A 20,085-nucleotide genomic window follows, 5' to 3' on the forward strand; every position below is an offset into this window, starting at 1 on the left:
CTAATTATATCTTCTAATCTATCTATTCTCTCCATCTTCTAAAGTGGCCTTCTGAATCCAATCAGCAGGAGGCCTGACTTTAACTGCAGTTTGGCAGTTTCACTTTAACTCATGAACATTTCATTCATTCCCCGTGACAAACTGGGGTATTAGACGCAAATAAGGAGTAAGGACTGGTGAGAGTGTTATGAAATTTAATAACGCTTGCCAAATGGAAAGAAAAAATAAACTTCTGCATTTCACGATGTGTGTGTGTGTGTGTGTGTGTGTGTGTGTGTGTGTGTGTGTGTGTGTGTGTGTGTGTGTTTGTCTGTGTGTGCGTCTGTGTGTGTGTGCGGTCCGGTGCGTTCCTTTATTGACAGCCGTGTGTGTGGATCTTGTCGGAAAATATGGCGAAAAGTTCTCCATGACGGTAATAGTTTGATCATGGTGTTTACTTCAATAATGCCACTAATAAATACACACTCCACGTGTCTTAAATCCATTTCTGTTTAGTTCAGTTATGACTTTAGTCGGATTAAGGTGATCAAAAATCGCTGTTTGGAGCATATGTAGGCCTACAGTTCAAAATTCATGTTTAACTGAATAAACAGTTAGTAAACACAAGTCCATCTTATTGAACATCATTTATTTTCATCACCAATTATCATAGTTGAACAGTTTCTCAAGCAGTTTGTGATGCATTTGGAAACAGGAGATGAGCCCCTGGTCTAATGCGCCACCTAGATTAATCTAGATTTAAAAAATGTATCTATGCCCATCTATAGTTTAAAACAATTTTTGGGGCGAGATCAAAATCTGTGACGTGGGTCGTATGTGTTTGTTTTCATGATCCACGGGGTTTGTTGCATGTTTTTCCATGCAATGCTGTCAAGGCCGATACAGCAAAGCTGTTGAGTTACAGCAAGCATTTTTGTTGGAAGGGCTGTATGAAAATCGGAGAATGGCGGACTTTGTCTTTTATCAGTTGAGTTAGTTTCTATTCAGACACATTGCATTGCCTATATCCGTGCAGCTGTGTTCGCACATGTTTAAAATCCTCCAGATTACTGGCAGGGCTAATGTTTGGAATAGACAGGGCAGGGGACCTGCTGTACTGCTATCCACTGTATCTGCATTCAGACCCAGGGATTGAGGAGGAGAGAAGTCCTCCTCATTTATAGTGTTTATGTAAACACAATTATCTTTATAAAGATATAACAAATTGTGGTTATGTGTATATGAAATTACGAATAACAAATGTAGCAGTACATTAAATTACTTACTGTTTATTTGTTTATATTTTAACTTTGTTAACTATAAAATCATGCATCTCCTCACGGTTTGTGTTTCATTTTGTGAGTCAACTCTAAACATAGTTGTCTTGGCTAAAACAAGCTAAATTCGGGCTGTCAGTGATAGTGTAGTAGACATCTAAGAATAGGCCAAAACTGGACTAGTCATCACAGACATGAATGACTACACATATAAAGCCTGTCTACAGTAATCTGTCTATTTGTATACTGGATATGAAATTTATTACTCCCTTGGAGAAGTCATTAACTCTTTTTTTTTTCTTTTTTTTTCACCTTTTTTACTGTCTCATCCACCCACAGCTTTCACAGACATGTGAATCAGGCTGCCTCTGTCCATCAGGTCTACTGGATGATGGTAGAGGAAACTGTGTTGAAAGAAAAGACTGCACATGTCCTTACAACGGACTACTTTACCCTCCAAAGGCTAAAATAAAAGTAGACTGTAATAACTGGTATGTAAACAACAGCTTTTTTCGTGGCTAATAAGTTTCATTTGATGCTAAATAATATAAATTCTCATTTAAAACTAAAATCAAAACTGAATTCAGGGAAATTACCATAAAATCACTAGAATGAGTTTACCCGTAAATCCTTGAATGTGGTTTTGAATGTTATTGGAAGACACATTTCAACTCTTTATTTACTCAACTTAATTTACAGAGCTTACGACTAGACTCAGTGCTGTACCGAAAAAAAAAGTTTATGAAGTGATGTTTTATTGTGAAGTTTATTTATAAACAAATTTTGAGAGGATCACGTGCTTATGATTGTTCACAGCTGTTCCAACTTTAGCTAATGACTAATTATCTTATCGGAGGATCCTCAACTCACTATAAATAACCAGACTTTTCTTATCTTAATATCTTCGTCTTGAAGAAACTCCCCCACTCAACATTACTTTCCCTCCTTTCAAACAGGCGACGCAGTGGCCAGTGATTAGCGCTGTTGCCTCACAGCAAGAATGCCACTGAGTTCCAGAGGCAACATTTCTGTGCGAAGTTGTGCTCGTTCTCCCTGTAATCACGTGGGTTTTCCCCGGGTCCTCCGGTTTCCTCCCACAGTTCAAAAACAAGCACCCTAAACAATTAATCCAAAATATTTTAGCCAAAATCTGAGTACACCTTCTCAGAATCCATATCTGACACTTAGCTACAATAAGCAGGAGGGGGAGTCATCGAAATCTACCTGAGCTCAAACTCCCCTCTCGCCTTGCAATGGGAGGGAGCCCAGGGCTCGAGGATCTTATAAGCTCAGAGCTCTTTCCAGGGACAGCACGCCAAACTAGCTTTATTATCAATCATCAGCTAAGTGTGAACTCTTGAAGTTTTATTCTGGAGTCAGGCTAGACACAGTGCTCGGAACCTTATCTCTCTCTCTCTATTCAGATAAGTGGAATAACATAAGTTAGGGTGGGTTTTCGAGCTCAGAGCCCTCTCCCTGGACAGTATGCCAAATATCCATATTCTGTTCAGTCAAATATCTGTAAGTGGTCACACTTTACAATAAGGTTCATTAGTTAATGTTAATTATTGCATTTACTGACATAAACGAACAATGAACAATACATATATACTACTGTATTTGTTCAGGTTAGTTAACGTTAGTTAATGAAAATACAGTTGTTCATTGTTAGTTCATGTTAACTCATGGTGCATTAACTAATGTTAACAAGCATGGACTTGGATGTTAATAATGCATTAGTAAATGTTCAATTATGATTAATAAATGCTGTACAGGTGTTGTTCATGATTAGTTCATGTTAGTAAATGCATTAACTAATTAACCTTATTGTAAAGTGTTACCCTGTAAGTTTGAACTTGTGAAATATCATAAAATTAGGACACTGTAATTGAAAAAATAAAAATAAATCACACATCTGAAGCAAAATATTGGTATTTCTTGTGATGCCACATTGCTGAATGAAAACGAAGACATGATGGTCTTGAGCACTAAATGTGGTGCAACAGACAGATGTGACAGATGGTAAAATATGTTATATAATGTCTGGAATATAAAAGCGCATACTAAATGTGGATAACAATGAACAGAAGAATTATTAGAACACAGAATCGCCTTGAATCAAATTGATACCAGTCATCTGTTTACAGCACTTGTGAAAATGGAATATGGAAATGCACAAAAAATAAATGTCCAGGCACCTGCACTATATATGGAAGCGGACATTATAAATCTTTCGACAATCAAAGGTTTGGATTCCACGGATACTGCAGTTATATAGCAGCTCAGGTACCACCACACAAGCACTTTTAATGCATTGTCTGTGCTTCTTTATTCTGGCTGTGCATAATGTGTTCCTATTTATAATGTAACATCTTGTTTTTAAGGATTTCTGTGGAAATGCGACAGGAAACTTTCAAGTAATCACTGAAAATATTCCTTGTGGAACAACTGGGACAACATGCTCAAAGTCGGTCCTTATTCAGTTAGGGGTACGATTTACTCACAGTATGACCAAATTTGAATAGCATGAAAAAATTTAAGATGAATTATTTTTTAAAAGCCTTTATATATTTTATATTTAGTTAAAATGATCATTAATTCATTCTTACACTCTTCTAGGAAACATTACTGCGCCTTTCAGATAGGACTGAATCAAGCCTTTTAATGGAAAGAGGCATACGGATCAACACCATTGGAATGTACCTTGTCGTTACTACTGACATTGGGCTGACAGTTTTGTGGGACCGCAAAACCACAGTCAGCATCATTCTGCATTCTAATTACACGGTGAGCTGAACAAATCTACTATTCCATACAGTATAAATAATGTGTATCAAAGAGGTCCTACAGTAGTATGCTTTCCCTCCCGTTCAACCTTGTGTGTAATGTTGCTGTGTATAACAAAGACCAATAAAAAAGGTGAGGAGAGGTATTTCTTCAATGTTTAACATTCAGCTATCTATTGTATACAAATGAATATTCGATTCACAGAATTCTTGTATCCTCAATGCAATGCAAGAGTTACATTCAGGAGGTGCGCAACAGTTTTCATTTCCTGACTTCAACTTACATAGGCAGCTGATATTAACAGATGGCGTTTAGTGAAATTCAAAATCTGTCAATAATTCTACAGTTCTCTGTTGGCCGCACCCATACATACTGTAACGAAGTGGCTGACACAGAGGGATCCATTTGCAGTATATGTATTAAACACAGTTTAATAACAATAAGCACACAGATGTAATGCGTGTGCGAACTCACATCAAATACAGTAGTATAAGGTCGAAGGGCTGACGGCAGGTAAACACAGGATGAGTATGCAGGCATAGGTCAGAGGCAGACGGCTAATCTCAATGTCGGTGTGCAGGCTAGAGTACAAGGCAGGCGGTAGGCAGGACAAGGTCGGTAATCAAAGCAACGGGATAGCAGGCAAGGATGAGAAACGCTCAGTAGTGTTAGCCGGGGCAGAACAAGACTTCGCAATGAGACTGTGTGTGTGTGCTGCTTATAAGCGTGAGCCAGGTGATTAGGAGATGTGATGCAGGTGTGAGTGCTAATCAGTCAATGGATGATGTAATGTCAAAAGTCAGGTGATGATGACCTCTGCTGGCCAGCGAGGGGAATGACTGGGACCGAGTCGGTGACACATACGTCCTCTTTTTCTACGAATTCTCTGCACAACAGATGCTGACCTCTCACAAAATGTAACCAAGTCACAACGATGCGTATCGCAAGCTTTGTAATTGGTTGGCTTGGTAGCTGTGATGAGTGTGGGCGGTGCTGAGAGCCGCGAGGCCACTGGAGCGAGTGTTTACAAGTATCAAGTCCCATGAAGGAGTTCCAGGTGGAAACTTTTGTTTTGTGTTTACCTTATGATTAATGTTGTTGCACATCCGCCGGTTCCCACCTCTGAATGAGCAAGTTTTAGCTACTTGTAAACTAAGGTAGCGTTCAGAAAAAACATAACACTTGTGAAAAAACACGACACGGAGGAACTTAAAAATCTACTGCCAGCTAGCGTTTCAGAAGTGTTATTGCAGGGCAACACAAACAGCATACAGAAGTATAAATGCAAAACTATGCGCAAGGTAGGTGCCATGAATCGCCGATGACTTGATGCAAAAGTATAAACCAGCCTTAATTCACGCATAATAATCAAGGAACTTTGCTGTCATACCATGGCTGCAGCAGGCTCAATAACCTTATGCAGCGCTTAAAATGTGTTATTTGAAAGCACCAAAACAATCATACCCTTATTGCAACAAGGCCATTATAATACTATCAATACTAGACATGGCGCTTCCTTTTAAGTGCTTTCAGGATTGGTCTGACGCTGTGGTCAAAAAATGCTTAGTACACCTTTACTTTTGGTAGATATGCCTACTGCTTAGTTTCATTAGAGTGATCTACATTGTGCGGTTTGTTTATGAACTAATTTAGAGAGAATCACGTGCTTATGATCAACATGGCTGGCACCTCTTTAGCTTCGTAATCTGCCCTATTAGATATTTACGGACGCATTATAAATAACCATTTCATTCATTTCAATAGGGTGACACGGCAGCCCAGTGGCTAGCACTGTTGCCTAACAGCAAGAACGCCGCTGGTCCAACCTTCTATCGACAAGCAGGGAAGTTCTCGAGACCTTCCTGAGCTCGAACTCCCCTCTCGCCATTCTAACAGGAGGGAGTCCCAGCCTTGAGGATATTACAAGCTCAGGGATCTCTCTTTTCACAGCATGCCAATTACGCTTCATTTAATTCTTGACATGGTGACCTTTGTATTTTCACAGGGAAAAGTTTGTGGCCTATGTGGAAATTTTAATGGAGATGGAAAAGACGACTTCACCACTAAAGGTGGTTTGCAAACTTCAAATATAATAGAGTTTGTTGAGAGCTGGAAGCAGAAAACCCCTTGCCCAGATTCTGCACCAGACTTTGACCCATGCTTTAAAAACCCCTATCGATCGGCATGGGCACAGATTAAATGTGCCATTATAAAAAAGCTGGATGGTGCATTCAAAGATTGCCATAGAAAGGTATAATTTGATTTCCTTTTTCATAAATAAAATCATTCTTGTATACCATGTTGGACCGAAATACATGTTCCCACAGGTGGATCCAAGCCCATATTATGACAACTGTTTGAAGGACACGTGTGCATGTGACACTGGTGGTGATTGTGAGTGCTTATGTACAGCTGTGGCAGCTTACGCTCAAGCCTGCAACGAGGCCAGTGTTGGTGTCAACTGGAGAACTCCCGAGATCTGCCGTAAGAATCTTTAATATTATGACATATCTTACATTTGTAGTAGCTGAATACAAATTTTATGCAGATTCTGAATATGTGGTTTTACATAAAATATGTCAAATCATGTAGTCACACTTGTCTGAGTGATGTGTGATGTGTTTTTTTGTCTGTACTGAAGGTGTATCACATTAACAGTATACATGAATATATTATATACATTCTCATACATCTGTTTTTGTTTCCCTGTCAGCTGTGTACTGTGAGTACTATAATAAATACGAAAATTGTACATGGCATTATAGTCCTTACCATCCACCTTGCTACAAAACCTGTGAAAACCCTGACCCTGGTTTCTGCAACAACAGTTTACCCTACATGGAAGGTGAGTTCTTGAAGACTAAGCATACATGATACTAGGGGTTTTATCATTCAGTTTTAGTCAACAATGATTAGTATTTTTTATGTTACATGGAATCCATATTTAAATATAAATGTTTGTTACTAAACACCTTCAACTCAGCTATATTATTGAAATAGACATTAATATTGGCAATAGCGCACTCAAGATTGTTTAATTCCTTTTACATTTGAATAAAATATCATAAGTATGTGCATACAATGCACATAAAGTAAGCACAGACTGTAAAATGTAATAAGCATTGTGCAGTTTGTGCTTAATCATACTGCACACATAAAAACATAGCAAACAGTGAAAGTTTACATAAAAAGGTGTTTAGGATATAAGCCGGTTACAAAATTCAAAACATTTCAAATAGGTGCGTTAAGTCAATTCCTTCGGCTTAGTCCCTGATTATCAGGGCTTGTCCCAGTGGAATGAACTGGCAACTATTCTGGCATATGTTTTACACAGTGGATGCCCTTCCAGCTACATCCCAGCACTGGGAAATGGATATAGTGTATTCAAAACATAATTAAATAAAAAAATAAAAAAAACTTGAGATAACAGGTAATTTCTCAGAAGTATTGCGTATTTGCTGTGCAAAACACAGGACATGATCTTCGTCATGTCATGTAATGTGTACAAGGCAAAGAGACCGAATCAATTTGTCCCCCATGTCAGCATCGATTGGACTTCGTCAGAAATAAGTGAAGTTTATTTATAAACTAATTTTGAGAGGATCTTTTGCTTATGATTGTCCACGGCATCTTGAAGAATACCCCCTCCTACCCCTACTCCCCCTCCTTCCAGATTGGGTGACACGACGGCCAAGTGATTAGCCTCACAACGAGAATGTCACAGGTTAAAGTCCCTACTAAACCGGTCCACATTTCTGTGCAGAGTTTGCTTGTTCTGCCTGTGCTCTTGTGGGTTTCCCCCCGGGTTCCACGTCCAAAAACATGCAACCTAAGTGAATTGAACATTCTAAATTGGCATCTTGGTCACACTCTTAGTAAGCCGTACATCCCTTTTTATCCATCCCTTTAACTGTCATTAGCCAGAAATAAGTCAGGGGAGATTACCTGAGCGTAAACTCCCCTCTAACCCTGCTAAAAAGGAGGGAGCCCAAGGCTCGAGGATCTTATGGGCTCAGGGCTCTCCCGGGACAGCATACTGAACAAGCTTTATAATCAATCATCAGCTAAGTGTAAACTCTTGAAAATAGAGTATCAGTAACTCCGTGCCACATGTAGTGTAGAAAATCAGTGATTAAAGTGAGGATTGTTCATCTTAGTCATGTCATGTTGTGCCACTTGCTTCTGGTATAGCAATGGAGTCAGCTCTTGTGGGCAACATGTAAACAACAGTGATTTGTCAACCTCATTGTTACCTTTATTGGCTTTGAACGTGAAATAAATCCACACACCTGTCAGCTTTTTTATTTCGCTTTAAGCGAAGCAAGAGCAACTTTACAAATAAATCTTGAAATACATAAAAAATAAGGAAGAAAGGCAAAATACAGATACAATTTACTTGTATTACAAAAAATAATGCACATTAGGAAGGATTTTAAAAGCTTATTCTCAAATAAAAAATAAATCTACAGTATTATTTTACCCAGCCTTATATAGTACACAGTAAATGTTTCAAGAGTTCACACTTATATATTGTTTGATAATAACAGCAGGTTTAGCATGCTGTCCCGGGAGAGAACCTTGAGCTCAAAAGTAATTGAGCTCAGGGCTCCCACCTGGTCGATGAGCATTTAAGGAGAGTACAAGATCAGGTAGTTCTCGAGAGCTCCCCCTGGTAAAGGAGGAAAAGGGGGAGATAGGGTGGATGGCGGGTTTCTTCGGAAAAAGAATACAAGAGAGTAGTTTTAGCTGGGCTACTTATGGTGAGTTTGGATCAATCTGACTGGCAAACTAATGACTGAGAGACCAGTTGCGAACAATCATAGCACATGCTCTGCTCGAAATTAGTTTGTGAAACTTTACTTAGAAGAAATAGTGAATGTACAACTTAAAATGTACAAATTGCATATTTATGTGCATTGTTTGAAAACTTTGTTTTGTGCAGGATGTTTTCCGGAGTGTCCAGATGACAAACCATTTTATGATGAGAAAAACAATGTCTGTGTGCCGCACTGTGCTTTCACAACTCCTACTTCAACCTTTACAACCACTTCAACATTTTCAACCACCTCCATTACAACAACTACTCCTACTTCAACATTTACAACCACGTCCATTACTACAACTTTTCCTACGCCATCTACAACATCAGAAATATCATCTACAACTAGTATATCTTCTGGCACAACGCCTACTTCAACAGCCACTCCCATTACTACAACTACTATGACACCATCTACAACAACTGAAATAAAATCTCCAGGTAGTACAACAACTGGCACAACTCCTACTTCAACATTTACAACCACATCCATTACTACAACTCCTTTGACACAATCTACAACATCAGAAATGTCATCTACAACAAGTACATCTTCTGGCACAACACTTACTTCAACAGCCACTCCCAATACTACAACTACTCTGACGCCATCTACAGCAACAATACATATTGTTGTTGGAAACACCACAACTACCACTCCGGCTCCTCAAATTCTTAACACCACAACTTCACTATTTACATCATCTACAGTTGAAACATCATCTTCAACCAGTACAACTTCTGGCACAACACTTACAACCACTTCAACATTTTCAACCACATCCATTACTCCAACACCATCTACAACATCAGAAATGTCATCTTCAATTAGTACAACTACTGGCACAACTTCTATTTCAACATTAACAACCACATCCATAACTCCTCCGACGCCATCTACAACATCAGAAATTTCATCTACAACTAGTATATCTTCTGTCTCAACACCTACTTCAACAGCCACTCCCAATACTACAACTACTATGACACCATCTACAGCAACTGAAATCAAATCTCCAGGTAGTACAACTACTGGCACAACTCCTACTTCAACCTTTACAACCACTTCAACATTTTCAACCACCTCCATTACAACAACTACTCCTACTTCAACATTTACAACCACGTCCATTACTACAACTTTTCCTACGCCATCTACAACATCAGAAATATCATCTACAACTAGTATATCTTCTGTCTCAACACCTACTTCAACAGCCACTCCCAATACAACAACTGAAATAAAATCTCCAGGTAGTACAACTACTGGCATAACACCTACTTCAACAATTACAACCACATCCATTACTCCTCCGACGCCATATACAACATCAGAAATATCCTCTACAACTAGTACTACTACTGGCACAACTCCTACTTCAACATTTACAACCACATCCATTACTACAACTCCTCTGACACCATCTACAACATCAGAAATGTCATCTACAACTAGTATATCTTCTGGCACAACTCCTACTTCAACATTTACAACCACATCCATTACTACAACTCCTCTGACACCATCTACAACATCAGAAATGTCATCTACAACTAGTATATCTCCTGGCTCAACACCTACTTCAACAGCCACTCCCAATACAACAACTGAAATAAAATCTCCAGGTAGTACAACTACTGGCATAACACCTACTTCAACAATTACAACCACATCCATTACTCCTCCGACGCCATATACAACATCAGAAATATCCTCTACAACTAGTACTACTACTGGCACAACTCCTACTTCAACATTTACAACCACATCCATTACTACAACTCCTCTGACACCATCTACAACATCAGAAATTTCATCTACAACTAGTATATCTCCTGGCTCAACACCTACTTCAACATTTACAACCACATCCATTACTCCTCCGACGCCATCTACAACATCAGAAATTTCATCTACAACTAGTATATCTTCTGGCACAACTCCTACTTCAACATTTACAACCACATCCATTACTACAACTCCTCTGACACCATCTACAACATCAGAAATTTCATCTACAACTAGTATATCTCCTGGCTCAACACCTACTTCAACATTTACAACCACATCCATTACTCCTCCGACGCCATCTACAACATCAGAAATTTCATCTACAACTAGTATATCTTCTGGCACAACTCCTACTTCAACATTTACAACCACATCCATTACTACAACTCCTCTGACACCATCTACAACATCAGAAATTTCATCTACAACTAGTATATCTCCTGGCTCAACACCTACTTCAACATTTACAACCACATCCATTACTACAACTCCTCTAACACCATCTACAACATCAGAAATGTCATCTACAACTAGTATATCTATATCTACTGGCTCAACACCTACTTCAACAATTACAACCACATCCATTACTGCTCCGACGCCATATACAACATCTGAAATTTCATCTACAACTAGTATATCTTCTAGCACAACTCCTACTTCAACATTTACAACCACATCCATTACTACAACTCCTCTGACACCATCTACAACATCAGAAATGTCATCTACAACAAGTATATCTTCTGGCACAACTCCTACTTCAACATTTACAACCACATCCATTACCACAACTCCTCTGACACAATCTACAACATCAGAAATGTCATCTACAACTAGTATATCTCCTGGCACAACACCTACTTCAACAGCCACTCCCAATACTACAACTCTTCTGACACAATCTACAACATCAGAAATGTCATCTACAACAAGTACAACTTCTGGCACAACTCCTACTTCAACATTTACAACCACATCCATAACTCCTCCGACGCCATCTACAACATCAGAAATGTCATCTACAACTAGTATATCTTCTGGCACAACTCCTACTTCAACATTTACAACCACATCCATTACTACAACTCCTCTGACACCATCTACAACATCAGAAATTTCATCTACAACTAGTATATCTCCTGGCTCAACACCTACTTCAACAATTACAACCACATCCATTACTGCTCCGACGCCATATACAACATCTGAAATTTCATCTACAACTAGTATATCTTCTAGCACAACTCCTACTTCAACATTTACAACCACATCCATTACTACAACTCCTCTGACACCATCTACAACATCTGAAATTTCATCTACAACTAGTATATCTTCTAGCACAACTCCTACTTCAACATTTACAACCACATCCGTTACTACAACTCCTCTGACACAATCTACAACATCAGAAATGTCATCTACAACAAGTACATCGGCTGGCACAACTCCTACTTCAACAATTACAACCACACCCATAACTCCTCCCACACCATCCACAACATCAGAAATATCCTCTACAACTAGTACTACTACTGGCACAACTCCTACTTCAACAATTACAACCACATCCATAACTCCTCCGACGCCATCTACAACATCAGAAATATCCTCTACAACTAGTACTACTACTGGCACAACTCCTACTTCAACATTTACAACCACATCCATAACTCCTCCGACGCCGTCCACAACATCAGAAACATCATCTACAACCAGTACAACTACTGGCACAACTCCTACTTCAACATTTACAACCACATCCAGTACTACAACTCCTCTGACACCATCTACAACATCTGAAATTTCATCTACAACTAGTATATCTTCTGGCACAACACCTACTTCAACAGCCACTCCCAATACTACAACTCCTCTGACACAATCTACAACATCAGAAATGTCATCTACAACAAGTACAACTTCTGGCACAACTCCTACTTCAACATTTACAACCACATCCATAACTCCTCCGACGCCATCTACAACATCAGAAATATCCTCTACAACTAGTACTACTACTGGCACAACTCCTACTTCAACATTTACAACCACATCCAGTACTACAACTCCTCTGACACCATCTACAACATCAGAAATGTCATCTACAACTAGTACAACTACTGGCACAACTTCTACTTCAACATTTACAACCACATCCGTTACTACAACTCCAACGCCATCTACAACATTAGAAATATCTTCTGGCTCAACACCTACTTCAACAGCCACTCCCAATACTACAACTACTATGACACCATCTACAGCAACTGAAATAAAATCCCCAACTAGTACAACTACTGGCACAACTCCTACTTCAACAATTACAACCACAACCATTACTACGACTCCTTCGACGCCATTGACAACAACAACAGAAATAACATCCACAATAACATCTTCTGGCACAACACCTACCTCAACAGCCACTCCCAAAACTACTATGACACCATCTACAGCAACTAAAGTAAAATCTACAACTAGTACAACTCCTCACACAACATCTGCTTCAACAGCAGTTACATCGCATCCACCACCCATAGATCGATGTTATGATTGTACAATCATAAATGGGACCGCCATGCCTGTTCGTCAGAATTGTCTTCCACCACAAAACATCACTTGTCAAAATCACCAACCAAGTGTGCTGTTTGAGGATGATCACAATTGTTGCCCTTATTACGTCTGTGATTGTAAGTACGCTCTTCTTCTCAAGCTCTAAATTTGTTGTCATCAGAGTAATGAAATATATACTGATGTCCTCTTTTCAGCTGTCACTTTTACTGTACAGGCTGTACCAAATGTATATGACTTTCTTTTTTTAAATGAAGACAAACTAATTAAAAGTGTCTGTCTCTTTGAATTCATCAAACACAAGTGAAAACCAACAAACAAAACCAAAAAAACATAAGTAACCCGTGCTCCAGTGGATGAATTAAGTCTTCTCAAGCAATAAAAAGCTTGTGTGTGTGTGTAAATAAGAACTTTAATATGCAAAATGCTAGTTTAACTTAGTATAAATAAAGAACTTACAGTTTACTGTGATGCATTCACTATTCATGAGCATGAGTATATCTAACTTTTCCATTAAAATATACATGTTATGTTTTGCTGAAACACAGAAACTCATATACACGTGGGACATCATTAAAATGACTAAATTGTTATAATTTTTTAGCAAAAAATCATTTTATTATTTAAAAGGAAAAGGATCTAATAATTAGTCCCTAACCTATTTTATTGTACACCCTCTACTAATCATAGGCTTTTGCCAAGGCTGGGGTGACTCCCATTACATCACATTTGATGGACTCTATTACACTTACCAAGGAAACTGCACTTATATTTTAATGAAGGAAATTAACCCTAAATTCAACTTAACAATCTACATTGAGAAAGTCTACTGTGACCCTGCTGAGAGCGCATCCTGTCCCAGATCCCTTATTGTGTCTTACAACGAACAAAACATTACACTTAGGAGTCACAGGCTAATTGGAGGAGCAAATCTAGAGGTGAGATTTACTGTATAGCAGGACTGAACAAATATGTTTTTAAGTCTTTTCTCTTCACTGTCTTGTAAATGTTTCATTTGTTCTTGTCTGTTTTTCATAAGGCTCTGGAAGGTAATGACATGCTAGCACTACCATATGTTAATAATGGCCTGAGGGTTATTAGCTCAGACCTGAACTTATTACTAGAGATTCCAAAACTCAACGCCTATGTACTATTTGGAGTCTCTGGCTTCAGCATCAACCTGCCATTCCAGTATTTCGGAAAAAACACAGAAGGTCAATGTGGTAAGTCAGCACACTAAAAAAAAATCTGGTAACACTTTATAATAACTACACACTATAAATAATTTATTACGCATTAGCAAATAGTGAACTCATTATCTGTTAAGCATTAACTCTACATTAATAAGTATTAGTAAGCAGTTTATAACTGCAGCTACAAATGCTCCATTCTTGACTTATAAGCACCTATATAATGTGGTTAATAATTGTATTTTCATACTCTGTTAATTATTTATTTTTCATTACTAAATTAAGTATCGAAATATTTACAAACTGTTTGTATTTAAGAGTAGTTGAGGGTTTTTAGGATCATTCAGAATGAGTTAGTAAATGATTAATAAACTAATGAAATCAACATTTATATGTCTTATTATTCAGGCATATATTAATAGTTACTCTATATGTTAACAAATGCTTTATTAACTCAACATTATGCAGTTTTGTGACCTAATCTAAAGTGAGGACTATTCATGCTTTATAAATCCATTATAAATGACAAATAAAGGCTCAGTTAAATTCTAAACAGGAAAAAGGACATTATTCATTTCTCTTCGTTTAAAGATACACAAATGAAACTGTACTTCAAATGAAAAAATAAATCTTTGCAACCTTATCTAAAATAGAATCACTGTGGTTTAAGCATTACATCTTATTATAATGTTAAATTATTATATTGTTGTTTTTTATCCTGTTGGATGTCATATTTTGACACTCCTGTTATTTTGCAATGTTAAAACTTTACAGTAATTTTACTTTTTAGAAAGATTGCGCAGATTATCGTTTATTTGATACCGAGCCTATAATAGTCTTTTATAAGGCATTTATTAAGCATGAATAGTCTTCACTTTGGATTAGGTCACAAAACTGCATGAAGTTGAGTTAATAAAGCATTTACTAACATATTAGTTAACTATTAGTATATGCCTGAATAATAAGACATATAAATGTTGATTTCAATAGTTTATTAATCATTTACTAACTCATTCTGAATGGTCCTGAAAACCCTCAACTACTCTTAAATACAAACGGTTTGTAAATAATTCTATACTTAATTTAGTAATGAAAAATAAATCATTAACAGAGTATGAAAATACAATTATTAACCACATTATATATGTGCTTATAAGTCAAGAATAGAGCATTTGTAGCTGCAGTTATAAACTGCTTACTAACGTTTATTAATGTAGAGTTAATGCTTAACAGATAATGAATTCACTATTTGCTAATGCTTAATAAATGATTTATAGTGTGTAGTTATTATAAAGTGTTACCAAAAATCTTTGAGGTGAAATAGTTTAGTTCATATCAGGTAAAAGAATATTTTGTGGACATTTTAGAAAAAAAGATGCATTGTGTTTGAAAAAACAATATGTGGACGTTAATATGATGGTTGTTGAAGTAAATGTTCTTGAGCACTATGAATATTAACTGTTCCAAATAATTCTTACTAAGGAACATGCAACAACAACCAGAATGATGACTGCCCTGGATCCTTGGCAAAAGACTGTAAAGGAATGGCAGAGAACTGGAATACTACAGTTTGCACTCCACCAACTCCATTACCCACAGCTGCACCTAGAGCTACACCTACAGCTACACCTACATCTACAGCTACACCTATAGCTACACTTAAAGCTACACGTACAGCTGCACCTACAACTACACCTACGCATACAGATGCACCTACAGCTAAGTCTACAGATGCACATACAGCTTCACCTACAGCTGGACCTTCAGCTACACCTACAGCTACGCCTACAGCTGCACCTACACCTGGACCTTCAGCTACACCTACAGCTACGCCTACAGCTGCACCTACAGCTGGACCTTCAGCTACACCTACAATTGAGTCACCCCACTCTGACTGCTACCTACTTAACACCACGTCAGTACTTTCTGTGTGCTGTAATTAAAGGAATCTCTACAAACTTTGCATCTTGAAAGTGATGTTTGCTTTTAGTAAACTTTCTGCATTGTGACCATTCTCAGGTTTGAAGCGTGCCATCCCCACGTGCCTCCTGAAAACTTCTATTCAGCCTGTCAATATGATAGCAGTAATAACCCTGCTGGAGTGTGTGCCAGTCTGCAGAGCTACGCAAGCGTTTGTGCAATGTTTGGGGTCTGCATATACTGGAGGAACTACACAAGCCAATGCAGTAAGTTCATGAATAAAATAAATAGATTTCATTTAGGTTATATAAAAATCAGATCAGTAAAGCAAGTAAATATTCTGAAAGATAAATTTTTTCCTCAGATATTGGATGTTCAGAAGATAAGGTGTTCTTGCCTTGTGGTTCATTTGAACCGCCAACATGTAGAGATAGGTATGGCCTTTTTTCTTCAATAATTGATATGGTTGTGGGAAATGTTTATCGTAACACTTTACTAATTAGTGTCATACTATTTGGCCAAGATATGTTTTTGCTTTCATTATTACCCCATTAAGATAGGATGTCAAGTCAAACGTACATATGATTTATTTCCACCTAAAACATTGAGGTTCAGTATGATCTCACTGACATTTAATATTTGTTAACAGAAATCTAATCTTAGCAGAAAGTTGGAATTAGCATCTCTGGAATAAAATATCCCATAATTACAATATTAATGTGTTAATTGATGTATTGCAAGTAACACACTGTAAAACTTTGCTTGCAGACAAATGGAGAGCAACATTACAGTGTCCACAGAAGGCTGCTTCTGTAGTCAGAACACAACACTCTTCACCAAGGATTCTGGAGTCTGTGTGCCACAACCCTGCGGTGAGAAGCCATAGTCTCTGTCTTATTACAATACCCCTTTATATGAACTAACGGATAAAAAATCTTGTCGCCTATCCAAGTTTTAGGAACATCAAATAATACCTTGACTTCTAGTTGATCATTTGGTATCAGAAGGAAAAATAAGTGGAAAAATAATGAATATTGTGTACGACTCCCATGAGGTTGAAGGACTGGATCCATACATCTCTGCAATGACTCAAATCACTTGATTTAATTAATAAAGTCCTCTGGAATGGCAGAGAAAGCAATCTTGCAGGACTCCCAGAGTTCATCAAGATTCTTTGGATTTATCTTCAACCTCTTCCATCTTAACCCAGACATGCACAATAATGTTCATCTCTGGTGAGTGGGCTGGCCAATCCTGGAGCACCTTGACCTTTTTTGCTTTCAGGAACTTTGTGGAGGCTGAAGTATGAGAAGGAGCACTATCCTGCTGAAGAATTTGCCCTCGCCTGTGGTTTGTAATGTTACGGGCAGCACAAATGTCTTGATATCTCAGGCTGATGATTCGACAGATGATTCATCAGAAAAATTGACCATCTGTTCTTTTTTCAAATGATTAACTAGAAGTCAAGTTATTAGTTGTTGCTCTAACAATAGGGGTCGACGACAAGACTTTTGTCAGGTAGTGTAACTAGATTATTTGGTCTACATCTCAGATTAGAGTCCACTTGTTTAACAGCCTTTTCACTTGGCTTTTCGTAAACAACCCAGCTAAAAAGTCAGCTTTGCTGGTCACCAGTATAAGGTTTATTAAATATGCTGGGAGCCGAATGGTATGCTGGTTGATAGTTTGCTGTAGTATGGGGAGTGTGGCTGCTAAGCCACACCAGCTCAAATTTGCTTACAAACAGCATGATTTTGTTGGTCCACCAGCTAGACCAGTATTACAGCAGCTCTAACCATACAAACCAAACTGGACCACCATAGAATTCAGGCTGGTTTAAGCTGGATTTTTCCTCAGAGTAGTGTTATGTATCTTCTCGTTATTCCTGAATGGACTTTTCAGAATATAAAAAGTAAGAATGAAACATCTTCTTCTCAATATCCGCTCAAATACTCAACCATTTTATGCATGGTTCACTGCATATGTTAATATGAGGTATGTAATTGGGATCAGATTATTTACAGTGTCTTTGAATTTCTTGCTTATTTAACACTGAACATATGTGTGTCTCTGCACTGTGGGATTTTACACTTTGAAAGAGCGGGGTGTCGTGACCTCGTGTTGCTGATCCTGTTTGGAAATTTAGATGTGAGATGTTCAATAATAAGGGTGGCATGGTGGCTCAGTGGTTAACACTGCCGCCTCACAGTAAGAAGGCCGCTGGTTCGAGCCCTGGCTGGGCCAGTTGCCATTTCTGTGTGGAGTTTGTTCTTCCCTTGTTGGCGTGGGTTTCCTCTGGGTGCTCCGGTTTCTCCCACAGTCCAAAGACATGCCCTGTAGGTTTTTTTTTTTTTTTTTCTTTCCAGCTTAGTCCCTTTATTAATCAGAGGTTGCCACAGTGGAATGAACCGCCAACTTATGCAGCATATGTTTTACGCAGCGGATGCCCTTCCAGCTGTAACCCAGTACTGGGAAATGCGCTGTAGGTGAATAGACTAAATTGGCAGAAGAGTATGAGTGTGTATGTGTGTTTCCCAGTACCGGGTTGAGTACTGGCAACCTCTGAAATAGAGACTAAGGAATGAATGAATGGTTAATAATAAGCAAGTGCTAAGAATAAGTGAAACCCTTAGTCTAATATCTTTTAGGCTAGTCTGAATTTGGCAGTCTTGGTTGAATTGGAAAGGTGTTTGGAAGTTTAGGAACTTCAACAAGTCCCTGAAAAAGAAATACAAAGATAACTTGCACCTGCATCTCATAGCTTATTCTAAGAATGTATTTGTCTTTTCTTGTAGGATGCTTGGACCAATCTGGGGAACCAATTGAGGTACACAAGGTTTAAACCTGTTCAATAGTGACTTCCTGAAAGAGCATCCCTGTGCCATTATGCAATTTTTGTTTTTTGTTTGCTGCAGTTTAATAAGAGTTATACGCACAACTGTGAGGACTGTGTCTGTGATAAAGCCAGGATGTCAGTGATCTGTAAACCCAAGAAGTGTCCCGATTTGCCTCCTGTGAACTGCACTGAGCCCTTCGTGCTGGTCAATGTCACCGATCCATCAGAGCCATGCTGCAGCAGACAAGTTTGCAGTAAGAAACTGGGTTTGCTTCAGAATTATGTGTGTTATATGACTGAAGCCTCCTCTCATTCTGTTTCATGATGTGGATTGTAGCATGTGCCCACTTTAAGAGAAAAGTGTGGGGTCGGATTTGAAATAATTGTGCACCCTAATGGAGACTTCTGTCCACAAATCTGATGCGCTATCACTATTTGTTCTATGCACTTCAATCAGGTTGTTTGTTTGGCATGAATCTACTGAGACTCTCTTTAATGTTTGTGTGTGTGTGTGTGTGTGTGTGTGTGTGTGTGTTGCTTCTACAGAGCTAAAAGAACTGTGTGACTTCAACAACACAGAGTGTAAGGTAATTAAAAACATGAAATTGTTAAACAAAGCAATTCTATTTAACTTTGCTTTTTATATTAACGTGGACTTGGTCATTGCAGCCTAATTGTGATCTCACTTCACATTGATTTTAAAGGGGTGGTGAAGTATTTTTAAGGCTTGGTTGTTTTAATAAGATGCAAAGCAATGTGTTTTCATGCTTCATTTGTAAACAAAAAATCACATAATTTTTTCATATATCTTGCTTTGATTTTATAAAGCCATATAGCTTACATGAAAGCGATTGCCATATTTCCTATTTCCTCCAAAAAGCCCCCCCACAAGAGGCTCTGATTGGTAA

At 38.2% G+C, this 20,085-nt stretch overlaps 1 protein-coding gene across 1 annotated transcript in view; it reads left to right on the forward strand.

The window, feature by feature from the left end:
• Positions 1 to 20,085, forward strand: part of LOC103909816 (uncharacterized) — a 36,481-nt gene that overhangs the window by 9,014 nt on the left and 7,382 nt on the right. Inside the window, exons 18-34 of the mRNA XM_087311682.1 lie at positions 1,596 to 1,747; positions 3,404 to 3,542; positions 3,641 to 3,745; positions 3,876 to 4,043; positions 6,049 to 6,294; positions 6,371 to 6,527; positions 6,757 to 6,888; positions 8,986 to 13,350; positions 13,922 to 14,169; positions 14,271 to 14,454; positions 15,904 to 16,336; positions 16,441 to 16,607; positions 16,706 to 16,775; positions 17,110 to 17,213; positions 19,137 to 19,168; positions 19,257 to 19,431; positions 19,724 to 19,764. Coding sequence (XP_087167808.1) covers positions 1,596 to 1,747; positions 3,404 to 3,542; positions 3,641 to 3,745; positions 3,876 to 4,043; positions 6,049 to 6,294; positions 6,371 to 6,527; positions 6,757 to 6,888; positions 8,986 to 13,350; positions 13,922 to 14,169; positions 14,271 to 14,454; positions 15,904 to 16,336; positions 16,441 to 16,607; positions 16,706 to 16,775; positions 17,110 to 17,213; positions 19,137 to 19,168; positions 19,257 to 19,431; positions 19,724 to 19,764 — 6,918 coding nt within the window. The remainder of the gene's footprint in view (positions 1 to 1,595; positions 1,748 to 3,403; positions 3,543 to 3,640; positions 3,746 to 3,875; positions 4,044 to 6,048; positions 6,295 to 6,370; positions 6,528 to 6,756; positions 6,889 to 8,985; positions 13,351 to 13,921; positions 14,170 to 14,270; positions 14,455 to 15,903; positions 16,337 to 16,440; positions 16,608 to 16,705; positions 16,776 to 17,109; positions 17,214 to 19,136; positions 19,169 to 19,256; positions 19,432 to 19,723; positions 19,765 to 20,085) is intronic.

This window comes from Danio rerio, chromosome 25 (assembly GCF_052040795.2).
Source record: "Danio rerio strain M-AB ecotype USA chromosome 25, GRCz13ab, whole genome shotgun sequence".
NCBI classification, from domain to species: Eukaryota; Metazoa; Chordata; class Actinopteri; order Cypriniformes; family Danionidae; genus Danio; species Danio rerio.